Source organism: Trichosurus vulpecula, chromosome 5 (genome assembly GCF_011100635.1).
Source record: "Trichosurus vulpecula isolate mTriVul1 chromosome 5, mTriVul1.pri, whole genome shotgun sequence".
Taxonomy (NCBI): Eukaryota; Metazoa; Chordata; class Mammalia; order Diprotodontia; family Phalangeridae; genus Trichosurus; species Trichosurus vulpecula.
The window spans coordinates 38,365,935-38,385,446 of NC_050577.1; the positions used below are offsets into that span (position 1 = coordinate 38,365,935).

The 19,512-nt window shown below is 45.7% G+C and overlaps 1 protein-coding gene across 2 annotated transcripts in view; it reads right to left on the reverse strand.

Annotated features, from left to right (window-relative positions):
- Positions 1 to 4,472: 4,472 nt before the first annotated feature.
- The window catches only part of GALNT15 (polypeptide N-acetylgalactosaminyltransferase 15), a 42,804-nt gene continuing 27,764 nt past the window's right edge, over positions 4,473 to 19,512 (reverse strand). For both annotated transcript variants that reach the window (XM_036758743.1, XM_036758744.1), the window contains 7 exons: positions 18,023 to 18,190; positions 17,286 to 17,403; positions 16,672 to 16,866; positions 12,538 to 12,669; positions 10,712 to 10,816; positions 8,762 to 8,908; positions 4,473 to 5,219 (listed from right to left, as the gene is read on the reverse strand). In XM_036758743.1, coding sequence (XP_036614638.1) covers positions 5,073 to 5,219; positions 8,762 to 8,908; positions 10,712 to 10,816; positions 12,538 to 12,669; positions 16,672 to 16,866; positions 17,286 to 17,403; positions 18,023 to 18,190 — 1,012 coding nt within the window. In that variant the 3' untranslated portion in view covers positions 4,473 to 5,072. The remainder of the gene's footprint in view (positions 5,220 to 8,761; positions 8,909 to 10,711; positions 10,817 to 12,537; positions 12,670 to 16,671; positions 16,867 to 17,285; positions 17,404 to 18,022; positions 18,191 to 19,512) is intronic.

Consider the following 19,512-nt stretch of genomic DNA (forward strand, 5'->3'; position numbering starts at 1 on the left):
GCCAATAAGCAGACAACCTTTCCATAATACTGAGCAGTCTTCTGTATCTCATGAGAATTTTTTATCTTGCAGGTCCCTTGAATTAGCCAGTGTGACTTTCCAGGATAGTCTTGTACTTCCCTATCACCACTCACCACCCCACCTGAAAATCTTCCATGGCTGCCTATTGCCTCCGGGATAAAAATCCTAATTGGCAGTCAAGCCCCTCCCAAACCTATCTCCAACCAGCCTTTCTGGTCTAATTTCACATTGGTCCCCTTCACATACTCTCATGTCTCAGACAAGCTGGAATGCTGTCATTTACCTCTCTGCTCTTCCAAAGGCCCTTTCCTCAGGGTCCTCACATTCCACTTAAGGGCGTAAAGTAGTTTAAGAGTTTGGTAGTTCTTGGTTAGAGAAACAGTCAAGAGAACAGAGACCCATTTTATTAGATGGACGTGGATACTTGAGGAAGGAAGCATCTTGCATTGGTCTGTTCACTCTTGGGCTCCTTCCCTCATTGTGTTTGCTAAGAGACAATAGGGCCTTCTCCCCTTTGAGGTCACGTGGCCTAGAGTAACAGGCCTCACTGTCATAAGTGAGTTTTGAAAGGTCAGGAGGGCACCTTAGCATCCTGGTGTTTCAGATTCCATCCAGGTTTGCAGCCAGTACAGCGTTGATGTCCCAGGGAGGAAAGATTGACCAAGACCCAGGTCAGCTGTGGCTGAGACAGATTCTTCCAGCTGTTATGATGCAACCAGATATAAACTTAGTGAGACCCAGTGTTATATAAGAATTGTGCTAAGTTTTGAGCCTGCTGTCCCCCAGTGATCACTGTGGTATAGGGGAGAGTATTAGAGGTACTGAGGGCAGATGCTCGTATTTTTTTTCCCTTGATATATCTTTGAAGTAAATAACCTCATAAAAGCTAGAAAAAAAGGAAAAGAAAAAGCAGGTTTGAGAAACTAGTCTTCTTAGTGAAGGAGATGCTAAGGTCATCTGCTCGGAGGGAAGGATGTAGGAGGTCCAAGCTGGGTATTTAAGGAAAGAGGAGAAGGTTTATAGCAATTTCTGCAGAAAGTATAATAGATAGAGGTAGAAGGAATTAAATAGAAGAATTTCTCCATAGTACTGAGGGTCCAGTTGAAGTTAGACATCATGAACATGTGACATGAAAGTGACTTTTTCAATGGCACCTTGAAAGTGGAGCTATCTTGGGATTGCAACAAGAGCAGAGAGGACCAAGGTTTATGGCAGTGAGAGGAAGGTCCTGTTACTGGGTAAAGAGCAAAATATTAATCAGTCTGGAGTGTAAGGCTTGGAAGAGGAAGAGGAAGAGGAAGATACTGACAGACTTTCCAAGAACATTCGGGTTTGATGGATGAGCATCATTGCTGTGAAATCAGAAGCACGACCCTAAGCATTGGCCTTGGATCCTTTGTTGGTTGTACCGCTTGCTTATGATCGCTGGGTCCCCAGCCCCTAGATGTCTCTCCCTTCCTTGCTGCTTGTCTCTCTCTCCTCTCCTAATCTTTTCCCATGTTCACCAGCATTTGTCTCTCTTCATCAACATCATCATCTTTCTCTTGTGTGCCCTCAATACTTGCTCTTCATCTTTACAGTAAAATTTTGCATAAAACTAGGTAGTTGTATGAAAACTAAAGCAGGTCCAAATAAATCACATAAAGGACCACTTAAATATGTGACTTGGATTGTGATTGACATTTGTAGAAATGTCACAATTGAAATTTGTCTGACCCCCTTTTCTTGAGTTTGGAGACCAGCCGACAGACTTTCTCGAGGCCTTCTGAGTGATAGAGGGAGCTCAGCAAAGAAAAGACTGATTTATTGCCAGAGAGGAACCTGTGTCAAAGCTGATAGCGGCAACGAACCAGAAAACCCTCTAGAATAGAGCAAAAGTTTGGGTTTTTTAAAAGATGCTATAAGCACCCATCATGTTCTGAATTGAAGACCACTTCTCTTTAAAAATAATGTCAAAGGATTAGTTAAACAGAATGGACCAAGAAGCACTCCATTCTTTACCAAATAAACCACTGGTATCCTCTTTTTAACTACCAATAACCACAAAAGAGGCAATTGAAATAAACTTTTTATTTCAGTATATTAATTTAACCCAGTAATTTGTGGTCCGAACACATAAAATACCAATAGTAAAAATTCATGTAAGAATTAGAAATCTTTTTCTTTCATTCTTCACTCTTTACCTTTGGCTATCCTCTACATTGTAGTTGTGACGGAATTTTTTGTGCCATCTTTCAAAAGTCAGTTTTGGAGATGTTGCTGAGAATATCAGGATTCCTTTTAAACCAAGATAAACCTAAAGCCAAGAAAAGGCATTCGTTGTGCAATGATTTTTCTTTTGAAGATAAAGTAAGGCCATCTGGAGCATAATATAAGGAAGAAGAAATGAATTGAATATTTACCATGTATTGGAAAAGTGAAGTGCCCACGTGACAGAAGCTGAGAGTAATGCATCCTTTCAAGCCCATAACATCTATTTGGTTTTACTCGTCTGAAATACATTAAATTCATTCACTTCTTGCAGAAGAGGGACATCTTTGGAGTGAAGTTTCCAAACTCAGATATTTGTGCTCTGGGGATGGGGGTGGTGCTTCATTTTAGGGAGAGAGGGATCATTTCATTCAAGTTAAGTATAATGCTTTTGAAAAAGTGGGATAATCTAGCAGTGTATTTAAGCAAAACTTGTGCATTGTCATGTGGAGGAGAGATTTCCCAATGATGTCAACAAGCATTTATTAGACATTTTCTATTTACCAACCACTTTGTAGTGCAGTGGTTCCCAAGACCTCATGCTAAATACGGCCAACCTCCTGCCTGTATCAGTTTCTGCTCCCCCTTGATAGAATAACCTCCCTCCCACTCCTCTGTAACCCAAATCATCCTCATGAGTCCCTTCTTGTTAAGGAGACTGAATCAGTGCTTGACCATCAGCAGCTTTCCTCTCTATATGTATTCATTGTACCCAAAAGAACAGGGGTTAGAACTTTGTAGTCAACTATACTTCCGTGTGTGTGTTGGGGAGGGGGGGAATTCAGACATAATTTCGCTGAAATAGGGAACTCCTGGTGAGAAAACTCCCTCTACAAATACAGATCAACATCCGTTCAGACACTTGCAGCCGTAGAAGTGTCTCTTGGAGGTGCTGACAGGTTAGATAACTCGTCGGAGTCACATAGCTACTGTGTGCTAGCTTTAACTCAGGCCTTCCAGCTTTTAAGGACAGCCTTTTATCCACTATACCTGGCTGCCAGCATCCATATATACACACACAGACATGCCATTATATGTGTCTGTGTACTAGTCTTGGGGAGAGAGTTGTGTGGGGCCCTGAGGGGTTAAGGGATTTGCATATGTGTCAAAAGCAGGACTTGAACCCCGTTCTTGGCTGTCCTATGACTACACATATACATGTGTGTGTGTGTATATATGTGTGTGTATATATACATACGTATGTATATATAAACACATGTGTATCTGTATGTACGTGTGTATATATAAAAGATTCATTACTCTTGATAATCTATAGAACCATACATATAACAATATTAGAAACAATGTCGTTTCTAGGTTTGCCTTGGCTGCCCAGCTCTGCTTTCTACTTTCAGTCATAAGGGTTAAAAGTGGAATGATAGATGACATCTGATTCATTCACACAGGCCAGGGCAAGGCAGAGAGATGGAAACCTAGGCATGGGGGGAGAGAGAGGAGACAGACGGTCTGAAGAGGCCACAGAGTTTGGCAGAGTTGACATTGGACCGGGAGTCAAAGACATCACCGTGGGACCTTGATAAGTAGTTCCTGCAGTCTCTGCCTGTACAGAGAAAAAACCAGTACGTTCCCTGCCTGCTTCACAAGGTGGTAGTGATCATGCTGGGAGACGGTGAATGGGAAAGCACTAGAAATGTACCAGCTATCATCAATTTTGTGAAAGGAGGTTTCATTGATTCGAATGAGCATTGTCCTAGATCCATCTCATGATTCCCTTGAGATGTGATTACTCAGCCAAGCCAGATACCTACTTTGAAGCTTTGCTGATTCCTGCCTACCTCCTCTCACACCCATTCCCCAGCTCCTCTTCCCTCTGAGCATGAACCCCTGAGTATTTCTTCCAAGGACTTAGGCAGAGTATCCTAAGTTTGCAAACCTAGAGCTAGAAGGAATCTCAGAGGTCTTAAGTCCAGCCCCCTCATTTTACAGTAATCCAAGACGAAAAGAGGTAAAGGGATTTACTCGGGGTCACACAGGTGGCCATAGTTGGCCAGGAAGGGGATTCACTGTACAAAACACGTTTTCTCTTTCACTTCATTTCATGATTGTTGTTGTTTGTCCTTCATTCTCAAAAAGGACCGTGACATCAGGAAGGTGATGCCATGACTTGGATTTAAGTGAGGCAGGGCTGTGCAGAGTCACCAGCCTCACTTTCTCCCCCAGAGCCATCTGGGTCCAGTGGCCAGATACAGATCAGGACGCCTGGAAGTGGCCCCGGATGCAGTGGGAGGCCTTGGCCTTTTCAAGCTAAGGTCTGTGTAAACATGGCCAGAGATACTCAGGTTCCTTTCTTGTGTCAGATGTGAAGAATGTGGTTTTAAGACAGGACAGTCTTTTCATCCTGACAGTTGAAGTACCTGTCCATACATTCGTTTCTCACAGTAGTGAAGCGTATTGATCCTCTCATACAGCTAGAGCTGACGTCGGATTAACAACCAGAGATTTTGGACATTTCCGGGATGTCTCATAGCTTTATAGGATTGTGGACTTAGCTCTGGAAGGGACCTCAGATGCTATACTCTCCAACCCTCTCATGTTACAGATAAGGAGACTGAGGCCCAAAGAAGGAAGTATCATAGTCAGGGTCCCATGGGCAGGAAATGACAGCTGGGATGTAAACCTAGGTCTTTGACTCTGAGCTCTTGTCACTGTGTCTTGCTGTGGCTTGTTGCAAGCCACCAAAGAGCTCAAGCAAAGGTACTTTTTCCTCTAAAGTTTTGGGCTGTTTTGAGGCCTTCGGAGATCTTCCGTGAGAACAAGCTACTGTCTGGTGTTTCTGGTGCTCATCGTTGATCCACAGCATGGATGTGGTCAAACTTCCATACCTGGTTGGCTTTCCCATCACACAGTTGCAAGGACAAAGTTTTCTCATGGCCACTCTCTACAGCCTCTATGCATTTCCCAGAGAGGATGTGGATAATCATTCCATTCTGGAAAAAAAAGAAATTATTCCCACCTCATTTATCCATTCAATAAGCATGTATTAAGAATCTGCTATGCGCTAGGCACCAGGGCTCCAAAGACCAAAACTTAGCCCCTGTCTCCCAAAATGTTCTATTATCAATTATCTATTAACGTCTATTCTCTGTTTAGTCAGTCAGTAAACATGGAACACATACTATATGCCAGGCACTGTGTTAAACACTGGGGAAAAAAAGGCATGTTAACTGAAAGGGAACCATCTATGCCGATAAGTAAATATAAAAAACTGTAAAGCACGTAGCTTGCTTTTTCCTCTCCGGATTTTTTTTTAACCATTCAGTGTGATTTCATTTGTCACATTGTCAAATTATCATCACAGTTTCAGAGCTAGACCTTAGAGGTCCTTGTGTTCAACTTCCTTACTTTATAGATAAGGAAACTGAGGCAGGTAGAGGTTACGTGACTTGCATAGCTATTAAGTATCTGAGGCAAGATTTGAACCCAAGTATTCTGATTCCAAGCCTGGGACTCCACCCACTATGCTATACTGCCTCATGATCAAAGGGAAAAAACATATTCTCAACAATTATGCTAACCATGAACAAAATAATAAATACAATGAACTCTGATTTGGCCTCGTCAGTGTTGGGGTTAATAGAAGATTCTGGTCTCACAAACAAGACACTCCCATCTCTAGACTGGGCGTTTTCTCTGCCTGTTCACCATGTCTGGAACACTCTCCCTCATCAACCCTGCCTACTGGCTTCCCTGGGTTCTCCCTATACCCTTCAGGAACCTAGGGTCTTCCACTTTTGCAGAGGACGAGTGTTACTGAACCTAACTGAATCCTCCTCTCGTGGCTCAGAAAGCTCTTCAGGATTAGAGAGGGCTCCGTATGGATACTGTCATGATTGTACAGTACTAGTTAATGGAGATTTCCAGTTAATTAGAGATTCAGACAAGAGGTTCGCTCTTACCACAGCCAAAATACTCTTTCTGCTCATTGTGACGTTTGCATCATTCCTTTCATTTAGCTGATTCAGCCTCCAAAAGGGGTTTATTCATTTCTCGGAAAGCTGAATCAACAATAGGTTGTTTGCCTGAGATTCCTGTGATAAACTGATGCAGACTCACAAGATTACCACTTGAATTTCCCACTTATTAAAAAAAATCAGAAAATTCCTCATTAAACCTTTTGTTTTCCCTTGTCTCTGCCTTGTGGCTCCCTGGCTTCCTTCAGGTCCCAGCTAAAATGTGACCTTTTATGAGAAGCCTTTCCCTGTCTGTCCCCTCCAGTTTACCCTGTACGTGTCTTGTATGTACGTAATTGCTTTCGCGTGTCCCCAGTATAGGATCTGGCCACTTTGTGTGAACAGGCCCGTTGATTTGTTCTTATTAAATCAGGGGAGGACATTGCTTGCCTTCTTAATGGGTGGGGGAGGACCTGGAGGGAGGGAGAGAATTTGGAACTCAAAATTTCTTTTAAATGTTAAAAATGATTTTTTTTTTAGGAAAAGGAAAAAGATTGGAGGAAGAAAAATAGAACTCACTTCAATAATAATGGGCTAGTCTCTGTCGTGTAGCTTTGTAGAAGTCGTGATTGCTTTCAGGGAACAACTGAGACAGTAACAATAGGGAGCATTTATATAGCCCCCACTATGTTTCAGGCTGTGCTGAACACTTTACAAATATTGCCTTATTTGATCCTCACAACACCCCTAGGAGGTGAGTGCTGGTATTATCTCCGTTTCATGGTTGGGGAAACTGAGGCAAATAGGTTAAGTGACTTGATGAAGGCCATTCAGGTAGAAGGTGGCAAAGGCCATCGTTCGAACCCAAGTCCAAACTCTGTGTTCATTCATACATTATAGCACCCTGGCTCTTGATTTAAGGTGACCTAGCATTTGAGAAGGGCATTATGGCCAAAAGGGTAGTTTTTCATGTATCATAAGAAAGCATTTTGGAAATAGTGCCTGCAATTCATCTGTGTCTTGGCCTAACTAAACAGTAAGTGAAATTTGTCATGGAGGCGCTCACCCCTTTGCTTCCCTTGGTCACTCTAGTCCAGATCTGTTATAACCTAAGCCCCATCATCCTTCGGCCCCCTCCCTAGTGAGGACTGATCTCAAGGAGAGATCTGGAACTCAGTGTAAATGACTGGTAACAGCAGAAAGTGTTCCCTTTTCATAAGTACCTCTCTTTGATCGATGATCAGAGCCTTAGACTAAAAGAATGAACTTCTCAGATTTTAGATGTGAAGGAGCAGGTGGGCTCTCTGGCAGTTGGAGGCTTGCACTGAGGGTCAGCGGGAAGGCTGACATGCAGAGTGCCGGAGGAGGAGAAATGGCCAGTGAGGCCAGAGGGGGAGGTTGGGGGCAGGCTGTGAAGGACTTTCAGAGCCAAACAGAGGAGTTTGCATTTGATGCCGGGGGCATTAGGAAGCCCCTGGAGTTTATTTATAGACTAGGGAGGGAAGTGGGCAGGTGGGCATCGTGGAGGATGGACTGGGGCTGGGGGGAACCTTAAAGCGGGATGACTGATTATGAAGGTATAGCAATAGTGAAGGCAAAGGGGAAGGAGGGCTGAACTAAGGTGGCTGTGTGACTGCAGAGGAGGGGGTGAAGGGGACATGTGGGTAGAGGGAGAAGCAGCAACATGAGCAGCCGACTGGAGATGTGGCATGAGGAAGAGTACCCCCTGTGCTGAGTGCTCTTAAGTGCAAAGTGCTTACAGGGGCCCTGCCTTCGATGGGTTTACATTCTAATGGGGGGGGGTGTGTTATTGTCCCTATTTTATAGCCGAAGACACTGAGACGAGCAGAGGTTAAGTGACTGGCTCAGGATCATACAGCTAGGAAGTGTCTGAAGCTAGATTTGAACTCAGGTCTTCCCAATGGCAAGCCCAGCACTCTATCCATTATACCACCTAGCTGGGCCTGGGTGTCCCACAGGGGACACCCACAGTTAGGTATGACACAGATGAAGAACCAGCAGGGGGACTGAGGAGCGGTCAGACAGATAAGAAGAACTAAATAACATAAGGTAATTGCTGCTGTCAGATGTGCCCAAGGGGTCAAGGAGGTTGAGGCCTGGGCTAAGAGCATCAGACTTGACAGTTGAGAGCTCACTGGCAGCATTGGAGAGAATCACTGTCGGTAGCGTTGGTCACCACCTTGTTAAACGGAGAGAGCAGAAGCCGGGTTGCATCATGGGGGTGGGGTGGGGGGCGGGTAGGTGACCTTGCCTATGCCCCTAAATTCCCACTCCATAATTCAGTTCCACTCCCCTCCACCACTCACTCTCAGTATCAGAGCTTTCTTAAGTATCCTGAGATTCCAAGGAGCTAGTGCCTTTCTTCAACAAAGTCCAGGTTATTTGGATTCACCAAGGACATTCACTTTACCTTTTGGCTGTGGGTAACTACCTCAACCTGGTGAACAAAAAGAGAACTCAGAGACGAGATTCTACATCCTAAAAGCCCAAAGTCTGCAGAGCCCCCAAGCCAGCCCTTAGCTGCATCTCTGCAGCCTCTCCCCAGGGTGGCTCCGTACCTCCTGGACATCCCAGTGCTGCTTCTGGAAGGAGAGGGTCTCATCTGTGCAGTTCTGAAGTACCACCTGCCCTTCTTGGTTCACATCAAAGCAGAGTATGGGGTCCTTTCCACAGCTGATTTGCTTCTTGCTACTGTATTCCAGGTGCTGCAAGGTATAGCATGTTCATTAGCAAGGCTGCCCAGATGGAGGCATTCAGTAGTTTTGCTACACCGCTTTTTTTTCCTCTTCTTTTTTATCCTTTCTTATATTGGGCCTGGAGTCAGGAAGACCTGAGTTCAAATCCAGCCTCAGACACTTAATAACTGTATGACCCTGAACAAGTCACCTAACCCTGTTTGCCTCAGTTTCCTCATCTGCAAAATGAGCTGGAGAAGGAAATGGCAAACCCCTCTAGTGTCTTTGCCAAGAAAACCCCAAATAAGGTCACAAAGAGTCAGACACAATTGAAAATGACTGAACAACAACTTCTGGGTTGGGGAAAAGGGAGGGAAATTTTCAGGAATAAAAGTGATGTTGAAACAGAGGATATCTGCATCTGTCTATCTCTAGATCTTTATCTTTCTGTCTGTCTATCTCTAGATCTCTATCAATAGATCTCTGTCTCTCTATTTATCTATGTTTAAAAGCACAGCTGCTTCGTCTTCCAAGGTGGACTGGCCAGGGTTTCATAAAATGCAACTCAGTGTGACTGAAAGAGAAATCCTACTCACACCCATAGCTTTAGAGCTGGACAGGACCCCAGGGGTCATTTACTACAATTTTCTCATTTTGCAGATGAAGAAACTGAGGCCCAGAAGAGGGGAGTGAATTGCCAGCCATGATTCAGACACTACTTTGTGTGTGGCTGTTCAATCTTTCTGAGCCTCAGTTTTCTCACCTGTAATAGTGACCTGCCAGGTGAGGCCAGTGAGGGTCTGCTGTGATAAGCTTGTGAAATGCATTGAACTCTGGAATAGAGTTGTCAGGTTTTCTAATCTTATCACACACACACCCCCTGCCCCGCCCCCTTTGTTGACTTGCCTGTCCTTCGGGAAGGAGCCCAATGACCTAAGACTAAGTGAATAAAACCTGGATTAAGAGTCTGGAGACCTGGATCCAAGTGATAGACTAGCTCACGGTTCAGAACTGAAAGGGACTTCGGAGCCCATCTGGAACCTCCTCATTTTACAGGGGCCCAAAGAAGTTCAGTAACTCACTCGAGTTCATGATCGGTGATGAGAAACAGGTAGGCTTTGAACCAGGTCCTCTGACTCCAAGCCGCAGGTTCATTTCCCCTCTACCCACTGTATCTACTGCAAGTCTGCCATTTAAAGGATGTTTTGGGGTGAGTTACTTCACTTCTTAATTCAGTCTTAATTTACCCATCTGTAAAATGGGGATAATCATGTATTCCTGACCTCTGTGAGTGGGATGGGCCGGGGGGGGGGTGGGGAGCAGTCGAGTGGGCTGTGAGGATTAAACAAGACAGTGTATGTGAAGGGGCTCTGTAGCTCACGAGATCAATTCACATGAAAGATGTCATTGTTATTACTGGCGCTGGAGCCCTGACGTGGGAAGAAGGTCAGGCCATGGGGCACTGCTGAGGGGGGACAAGTCACGTGGGGCATTATAGTGCAGGGTGCCAGATATTCAGTCTGCATTGAAGCACAGGGACTCTGAATGTGTGCATAGGTGGAAGTGAGGACATGTCAAAAGAGAAAGCCCACAGGCTGTAGTGGGAGAGAAAATGAACCCAGTAGTCAGAAGACATCAGCTGGAATCCCTGCCCTGCTACCTCCTGTTGGACCAGGGACACATTCCTACCCTCTCTGAGCCTCCATCTCATCTCTAAAATGAGGGCATTGGGCTGCACGGTCTCTATGTTCTGCGGTAAATGATGGGGCACCAAAGACAAGGTTCAGCCTCTTGACCATTTGGCCTTGGGTCAGCTTCCATGACCCCCCTCACCTGTTGCTGCCAGCTGTCACTGCAGGGAGAGAGTGTCACCAGGCTTCCTAGAAGTGCCCCTCCAAGAACACAGTCTGCACAGGAGCCAACTCCAGAATTGTAGAGCTGAAAATAGTCATGGAGAAGGAAATGACACCCAAGCCAATAGTGACCCAGAAACTCCCTTGGTCAAATATGTAGACTCTGGGCTACAAAATCCAGTTCGCAAACACGGGAGGGTCAAGCCAAAGACCTAGGGTCCAGGAGCAGAGAGAAGCAGATTGCATGGACTCTCGGATCATAGATAGGGCTCATCTGCATGATTAAAGTGAACACCCAGCCACTGTGTCTGAATGTGGTGGTTCTTTGTTGGCCACCCTGAGGCCAAACTGAAAAGAGATTCCATATCAATGGCATGGCTTTCTAAAGACTCCTATTTGCATATGACATTGTTTTAATTGTGTCATGCCCCAGAATGCTACAAAGTAAAAAAATAGAACCCCCAATAAAATGAAAGAGATTGGTCTAACCATCCATATCCCAAAACAAAGTGGATGAAAAATGCACATTGCCCAGATTATGATGTGTAGCTGAAAAGGCAAGCCATAAATTTAGTCTGCTTATTTCTCTAGATGTTCATCTAATCTTAGACAATCATCACGGATAGGAAATGAGCTGAGCCCACAGTTAAGGAAGGAGTGATTGTGTTGCACTGTGCTGTGTTTTGGAATTGCACAGTCTCTCAAACATTCTAGGTTGCTTGCTCACTGGGTCAAAATCCTCTTAACATTAATATTCTCCTGGTGATTCAAATGGTCTCAGATCAATTAAGAAGAATATTTATTAAGCACCTACTTTTTGCCAGGCACTGGGAACCCAAAGACAAAATAAAATGTACAAATCACAGAACACCAGTATCTCAGGAGAATACAAATTATAAGTAATGAAAAGCAATAGAAAGAAACATGGTGAGTGTAAATTGGCTACAGCATGTTGCTAATATATACTTGCATGCTAGTAATTATGTAAAGACACTGTGAAGTCTGTGGATGGCTAGAAAGAGGCACACCTTTCAGGTAGTGAGTATGAGAGGCAACTGATGTTCACCCTGGTACTGTAATACTCCTCAGGTACCAAAAGCAAAACAAAACAAAGGAAAGTCTCCCGAATCTTGAGGGACTCCTCTAGGATGGATGGATTCATGGAAAGATAGATATAGAAAGAACCCTATAGAGTGAAAAGGCTTGGAAAGGCTTCCTTCTGAATTTGTTGTGGAGCCCCTGCTCTGACTAAAACACTGAGCCCCCAGAGTAGCCAAGGCTGGAGACAGAGCTCTGTGAAAACTCACACCAGGGTCTCTAGTGTAGTCCTAAAAGGAATTGGGAGAATGCACTACACAGCCTCTGAGATTCCTTCTAGCCCCTTGGCCCAGAATCGTATGACTGCAGACCAAAAGAAACAGGGCAGTCCTATTGTACATCAGGTTTTGCCTCTGTAAGCTTGCCTGGAATGCTCTCCCTCCCCTTAGCTCTCTACAAGACTCTGCTCAAAGATTCCCTCTTTTAAGAGGACTTTCCTTATTCCCAGTTGTTAGCCAACTCTCCTTCCCATAGCATGTATTGTTTTCTGTACGCATCCTGTATTTTATTTATCCATAAACATATCTCCCCCAGGAGATTGTAAAGACCTTGAAAGTATAGATTGCTTCATTCTTTGATTCTGTACCCCCACCACCTAGGATAGTGCCAGGCGCATAGCAGCTGCTTAATAAGTGATGGGTGGATGGATGGATTGATTGCGTTTTCCACTGTTTCTGTCCTTCCTCTTTCCCTGGGGTCAACTCTTACCTTTCCAGAGAATCCTGGCTTGTGTTCAGAGGGGTACAACTCCGGGGAGAGATTGGACAGAAACCAGTGGAAAGTCCTGCAACCCAATCTTTTTCGCAGCTGAAGTCGTTCACTGCAGTCTTGTTTCTCAGCCTGGAGGGGAAAACATAGGAAGCAAAGTTAATGCCAGACGAATAGCACAACTGTGGAAAGGCAGAGACCTTGTTTTTACTGTTCTCTGTATCCCTGGCGCTTAGCACAATGCCTGACACACAGCAGGTGCTTAATAACTGTTGGCTTGCAGAATCATTGATTAGTTCAAGGCCTCTTTCAGGGCAGCCTGCTATATACCCTTAGACTAGATTTTTAAAAGGGAGAGTGAGCCAGAGATAGAAATAAGACCTGAGACAAACAGAGATGCCAGTGAAAAATAAGCAGACCCCAGTTATTTAGAGGGAACCATGGGAATCAGTTAGCAAGTTGTGTGGCCTTAGGACAGCTAAGTCCTGGACCACTAGGCAGGAGCTAGCGTCAAGAACCCCAGACCCTGCCTTTTACTGATACTTCATGGACTGTGGTTGTCCAGGGGAAGGAGATGAACTCTGAACCCTGAATTCTTGCCCCTTTTGGGGAATTTCAAACTAGGGTACTATTATAAGTACTGTGGAGGTCCATGGATTGGTGGTTCTCACTAGAGGGAGAGAGGTTGACTTTCTATGAGCCAAGAGCAGCTTCCTCCTGGGGGCAGGGGATGGCCTCAACCCAAGGACAATACTACAAGTTTATAGGACTGGATAGGGCTATATTGATAGGAGTTAGAAGCAGGGGTTAGACATGGAGCAGGGTTAAGGTTAGCTATGGAATTAGGTACAAGCCCCTGGGAAAGATGGAGGCGTACCAGAAGGCGAGGATGTTACTTTTGGGGTCATGTTTCATCCTATATTTGATGGCCGTTAGCCAAAATGCTTGCATGGGAGCTGAGGGCCTTTTCCCTTTTGCCATTGATTTCTAAACACAAAGTAAATTCTGAGGTTCTTAGGGGACATCCCGAGTGGGGGAATGATCCAAAAAGAGCATGATTGTTGATAGGCCCCCAAGACTGAATCCAGTCTGTGTAAATAAATCCAGAGTTGTAGGACTGGGCCGTGGGTACTACTGCTGCTGCTAATACTACTGGTGAAGGTAATGATGATAAATATACACCATATAGCACTTTACTGAAAGCAAAAGCTAGAATAAAATTAAGACAAACACGATCAAGGTGTGTGAAAAATGCCCAACAAAAAAGCCTGGCTGGATTTATTTGGGGATGCATTCTCCCTACTGGCCAGTAGGTGGCTCCCTTCACCTTATGAATGAATGAGTGACATTCCAGAAACTAGAAATTAACCCCGGAGGGAGATGTTAGGCTTCCCTTAGGTAAAATAGAAAGGTGTACCTTATAATAAATGGGCAATCCAAGAAAAAGCGGTTAGGAAATAATAACACCCTGCATTTGTATAAGGCTTTAGAGCTTTTCAAGAACTCCCCATATACATTGTCTAAGCGCCTCCTCTAAAGCACCCTGCAAGGACACATTATTATCCCGTGTTTGTATATGAGGCAGTTGATGCTCAGATGGCTTAAGGGGGTTGTGTGGTGCGGGGGGTCCCCCAGTCAGAGGGCCTGGGTTGAGATTCTGCCACTGACCCAAGCTTTGTGCTTGGACATCAGTCTCCTCGTTTGCGAAGGGGTTGGCTTAGACCACTTCCAAGGTCCCTTCTAGCTCTGAATCTACAATCTTATGACTTACTCAAGGCTACGTAACTGGGAAATTGTGCAGCTTGAGCTAGGCTAGAAGGTAAGTAACATTGAGGGGTACAAAAAACCTGGGTTGGTTCATTTTCGGGGGGGGGTGAGGTTGGTTTTAGGATTTCATTATTCTGGAGAACTCCTAATGTCAGACCTCTGTCTCCCAATGCACTTGACATCTTAGAGAGCTGCGTGGGGCCACTGAGAGGGTAAGTGGCTTTGCCTGGGGGGGCACTTGAACCTAGGACTTTCTGACTCTCAGGCCCAGGACTCCCTCTCTACTACACCATGATGATGCCATGATATCTCACTAGAATCTGGGTAGTCCTCAGTTTCCTCATGTGTACTATGGGCTCTGTGTAGATGACCTATGAAATCTCTCCTAGCTGCAGCATGCTGCCCTTCATCTGTCCAGGTAGTCAGAGGGCAGAGGAGCAGCCTTGTGGGGCCGCACAGAAACAAACAATAATACCCTTTGACCAAGCAGCCTCCTGAGAGATGGGCAGTAGATTTCCTAAAGCAGGTCAGACTGGCTGTAAGGACTTGTGACCACCTCCCAGCCTAGATTTCCGTTCGGGAGCCAGGGATGGCAATCGCCAGGGCACACCTTCCTACCGGAAGGCCAGGGGAAGAGTGGGCATGTGAACTTTTGTAAATAATTTAAATGATAATGCATTTCAAGTCAATGCCAACCTCATGCGTTTGCCAAGTGTATGTCATTTCAGCATGTCCTAGCTCAATAGTAACACTTGGGTGCCTAAAGAAAAAGCTCCCAAACCCAGAAGAAAAGTCTGAGCCAAAAGCCTATCCACAAGCTGGCAAGCGAGCCTGGTCATGCCTTCTGACACCCAAGAGCAAACGTTTTCTTATCCTGAGCTGTGAAAAAAAAAAAGCAATGTTATTAATCAGTAGCTTGGGAATTGAGAATCAGTGTGGTAGAGTCGAAACAGCACTGGGGCTGGAGTTTAGAGACGTGCGTTGGAATCCTACTGTCACAGAGAGCCATAACTAGGGTGGGGCAACTGGTGCTTTATCCCAGAGCACAGAATTTTGAAGGCTCTGAAAACACTTGCCGTCCTTCAGAAACAGAATAGAGACAACAGAATTTAGCATCTACTCTGTTTTATTTTGGTTCAGACCTGTAATTTAATGGATGCAGGGAGCTTCCTTATTCTACTAATTCAGATCAGTAGCAAATGTGCAACTTGGAGTCTTAGAGTTACCTAAGGGCAGTGAGAGGTTAAGTGACTAAAGGTCACACAGCCAACATAGGTCAGAGGCAGGACCTGAGCACCCAAAGTCAACCTGACTCACAGGCCAGCTCTATCCACTATACCATACTGCCCCTCAGAATCTGCGTGGCAGTAATAACTGGATATGATATTAAGCCACCAGAGGGCCTGCACCCTCTCCTTCACAGCGGGACCCCAGGTGAGCTTCTCTTGTCTTCTCCTATCCCTGGCCTCCCTGGGGTCTTTCAGGTTTCTGAACCTTACCCCCTCAGCAGAATTAGAGGCACCATTTGGGTGGGCTTGTTTAGGTTTCCAAAACTGCCAGTCACAGCCATGCTGTCACCCTGTGCGCCTGGCACATAGTAGGTGCTTAATAAATGCCTATTGATGGATGCTTACTGGCTTTATGGCCACCAGCAAGCCACAAAGACTCAGTGATATTCAGTCTCCTTGTCTGTAATGTGGGGATATAAGTATCTGTCCTACTTACCACTCAGGGTTGTTAGGAAAGGATGCTATAAATCTTAATGGCCACATAAATGTGAATTATTGTCATGGCCAGCATTGTAAATATCCAAGCAAAGATAGTAGAGTCCCTTGACTGTTTCACTTTGGTTATTTTTTTTAAATCCCTGGCACATAGTAAGTGTTTTTAGTAAATGCTTGCTGGTTGATTGACAGGATCACTCCCAGTCCAGCTGTGTGCATGGGAATTCTCTCCTTGGGTGGGAAATTGACCTGGTGAACCTTTAAGGGTTGGTGGCTGTAAGGTTATCCATTCTTATTGGAATGTCCATGTGTCACAAGCAAGAGGATGAGAAACAGTGTGCTCATAGAAGGAGCCAGAAAGCCTCATCTCTGCCCCCTACTACCTGTGTGACTTTGGGCCAGTTATTTAACCTCATCCCCCGGTCAATCTGTAGGACAGTGTGTTGGTAGCCTTTGAGGTCCCTTCCTTCTCAGGATCTGTGATCCCATGACATCCCAAATGAAGGCAGGTGGGGATCTGTGGGCACTCTTCCCCACTTCTCTGGACTCCCCTGCTTCCTTCCTTGCCCCTTTCTCCAGTCTGAGGAATCATAGAGACAGGAGAAGCAGATGAATGGATCTAGGAGCAGGAGCGACTCCTTACCTGGCTCAGAGAGAAAGCTTTGGGACTGTGCTGGTAGAAGGTGTCCTTGAAGGAACCCAGCCAAGTCTCCACAGTTCGGATCTTGTTCTTGAGGGCCGCTTCTTGGTCAGGGGTGGCATTGGGAGGCTGGTTGCGGTAGACATGCCCCACCCGGGAGCAGGGGAGGATTTCTACAGAGCCGCCACAGAGCCAAACCTGCCGTCAAGGTAAAAAGAAGAAAAGATCCTCATGTTCCTTCTTTAAGGTTCTAATGAATCCTAAACAGTCCCAGAACAGAGGGCATGGTAAATTAGAATCTTCAGGCTGGGGCTGAATTTCCCACACTGGGGGTTGTGGCAGGGCCAGGCTGTGCTAGGGGAGCAGGGTTGCCCCAATGGGCTGAGGGGAGAGGAAGCAGTCAGCTCTCTAAGGGAGTCCTGGTAGCAGTGACGGAGAGGGGGGTGGTTGTCGGGAGGTCCTCTGCAGAAAGGGCATGGTGGGGTCTTCTGATGCCCACAGTGTTCTATCCCTGGACCAACTGTATTTCAGGACCCTCCTGCCCCGAGATTTTTCTAATGTATTTTCAATGAAAACACAGAAATGTGCTTCTGCAATCCAGGTTCTTCAGCTCTTACCCTTATGGAAAGTTCCAGGTTTTCACTCCCCCAAGTGGACATGAGGGAATCATACGCTCCAGTGTTTTGAAAGTAATGCCGGTCGATTGCCACCACTCCCCCAGGCACTACGGGGCTCCTGGTTGCAGAGGAAGGAGAGAGGGGCGCGTTATTTCAGAAGACGAGCTCAGCTAGCTTCTTTTGAGAGTATTGGAAAGGCTTGTCCCCCCATGGCAGGACATTCATTCAACAAGTGTTTTTTAGGTGCTGATCAAATGCAAGATGCTGCTTGGTGCCAGGGAGATAAAGAGAAACTAAACAGGGCTTGTCCCCAAGGGACCCAGGATCACATAGTTTGCTGTGACAGATCTGGGGTCCTTTGCTTTTAAGTACAGTGTTCTTTTCTTGGGTCTAGATGAAACTGGGGAGGAACTGATTTTGTTCCCAGCGTTGGTCACTCCCAGAGGCTCAATGTTGGGAGGGAGCAGGGTCCAAGGGGCACCTACTTCATGCCTGACCCCAAAGCACCCAGCATAAAACTTGGCAATGAGCAGGCTATAAGACATATTTAGTTGGCTGCCATCAGGCACCATTATCTAGCAGGGGGCTCCAGTGTATTTGCTCAAGGATATTTGCCCTTGAGATAAAAAAAGGGCAGCCACATCCCTTTGGGTACGTTCCTATTCACACTGGGTACTCCTAGGAGTTGCTGATGCTGCAAAGACAAGAGTGGGGCATGCTGGGAAATGGCCTCGTACCTGATGGGGCTGATGGGAGACTGGCGTGCCTTCCTCTCATGCTCTGGCAAAGGTTTCCAGTGGAAATTCAATTCCCAGTCAAATACCCCTCGTTGCAAATCCATGGAATGATAATACTGAAAATTCTTCCAGTCTATCACATCGATGACAGGAGACACCACGCGGCTCCTAAAGAGAATTGTTCGATGGGGTAAAATGATCATGAACAGTGAAAACCTCACGGATGATGTGCCCATGACTGAGTGTAGACAGAACTGCCTGATCATGAGTTGGCAGGGACCTCCAGGGTCACCTTGTCCCACCTGCCCCGATTAGTAATTACATCTGCAGCAACTGGAAAAGGGGCCAGCCATCCCTTCTTCCAGCTGGCGATGGGGAACTCTCTACTTCCCCAAAGAGCTATGGATGGATCTGATGGTTGGGAAAATTTTCCTGACATCGAATGGAAATCTGCCTCCCGTGCAACTTCTCCCTGCTCCCAGCTTTGCCATCTGGATCTGAGAAAAACAATCATGAGGTTGGACTACAGACCTCTAAGGATGCTGCGAGTTCTAAATCTGTGGATCTCGACATGCACATGAGGCTTTCTAAATCAAGTGCTTCCTGGCCACTTCCTTCAAATGACATTCCTCCTTCCGTTCCAGGTCAGCTCCTTATTTACACACACACACACACACACACACACACACACACGCACGCACGCACGCACGCACGTATGTGTTTCCTGTCCCAAGAGAATGTAAACATCTTGAGGGCAAGAACTATTTCACTTTTGCCTTTCTGTCCCCAATGCCTAGCAGAATAACAAGTGTAGTAGTATTGCTCATTGGTTATCATGTAGGTATTCTCTCCATTTCACAGATCGAGAAACTGAGCCTGAGCTGGAGTGATTTAACAGACAAGCTGGTGCCGCAGGTCCCTAACAGAGGTGGTCCTGGAAGCCCCATCGTTCCTGATATCACCTAAGCGCCTTTTTAGTCCTCTGGGATCTCACATCTGCTCCTACTGTATCATGTGACATTGTTCCACTTTTCTGAGACAAAAGGCATAAGTTAAATCGGTGTATAAAGAGGGACAAAGTTATGGAGGGGAGTAGAAGAAGCCAATGACTTTATAAATGCCAAGTATAGCAAAGGCTAGAGGGAGTTGGAGCCCCCCACCATGTCCACCTTGTCCACCATACTGCTGGCTCTCACGTGATCGGCTCTCACACTCACATCTCACAGCAGTATCAGTATGCTGGGATGCCATCATGAATCATGATGATTATAACAACTAGCACTTATACCTTACAAACGTCTCATTGATCCTCACAACAACTCTGGGAGGCAGGAGGTGTTAATATCCCCATCTTACAGGTGAGCAAGCTTAGAGCCAGGCTATGATGATCTTTAAACGCCCTTCACAAATGGAATTCTCAAGGAGAACAAGAGATCAATACCTGGAGATTGGTCAGTGTGATTTCTGCTTCTACCATCTGACCTTATTCT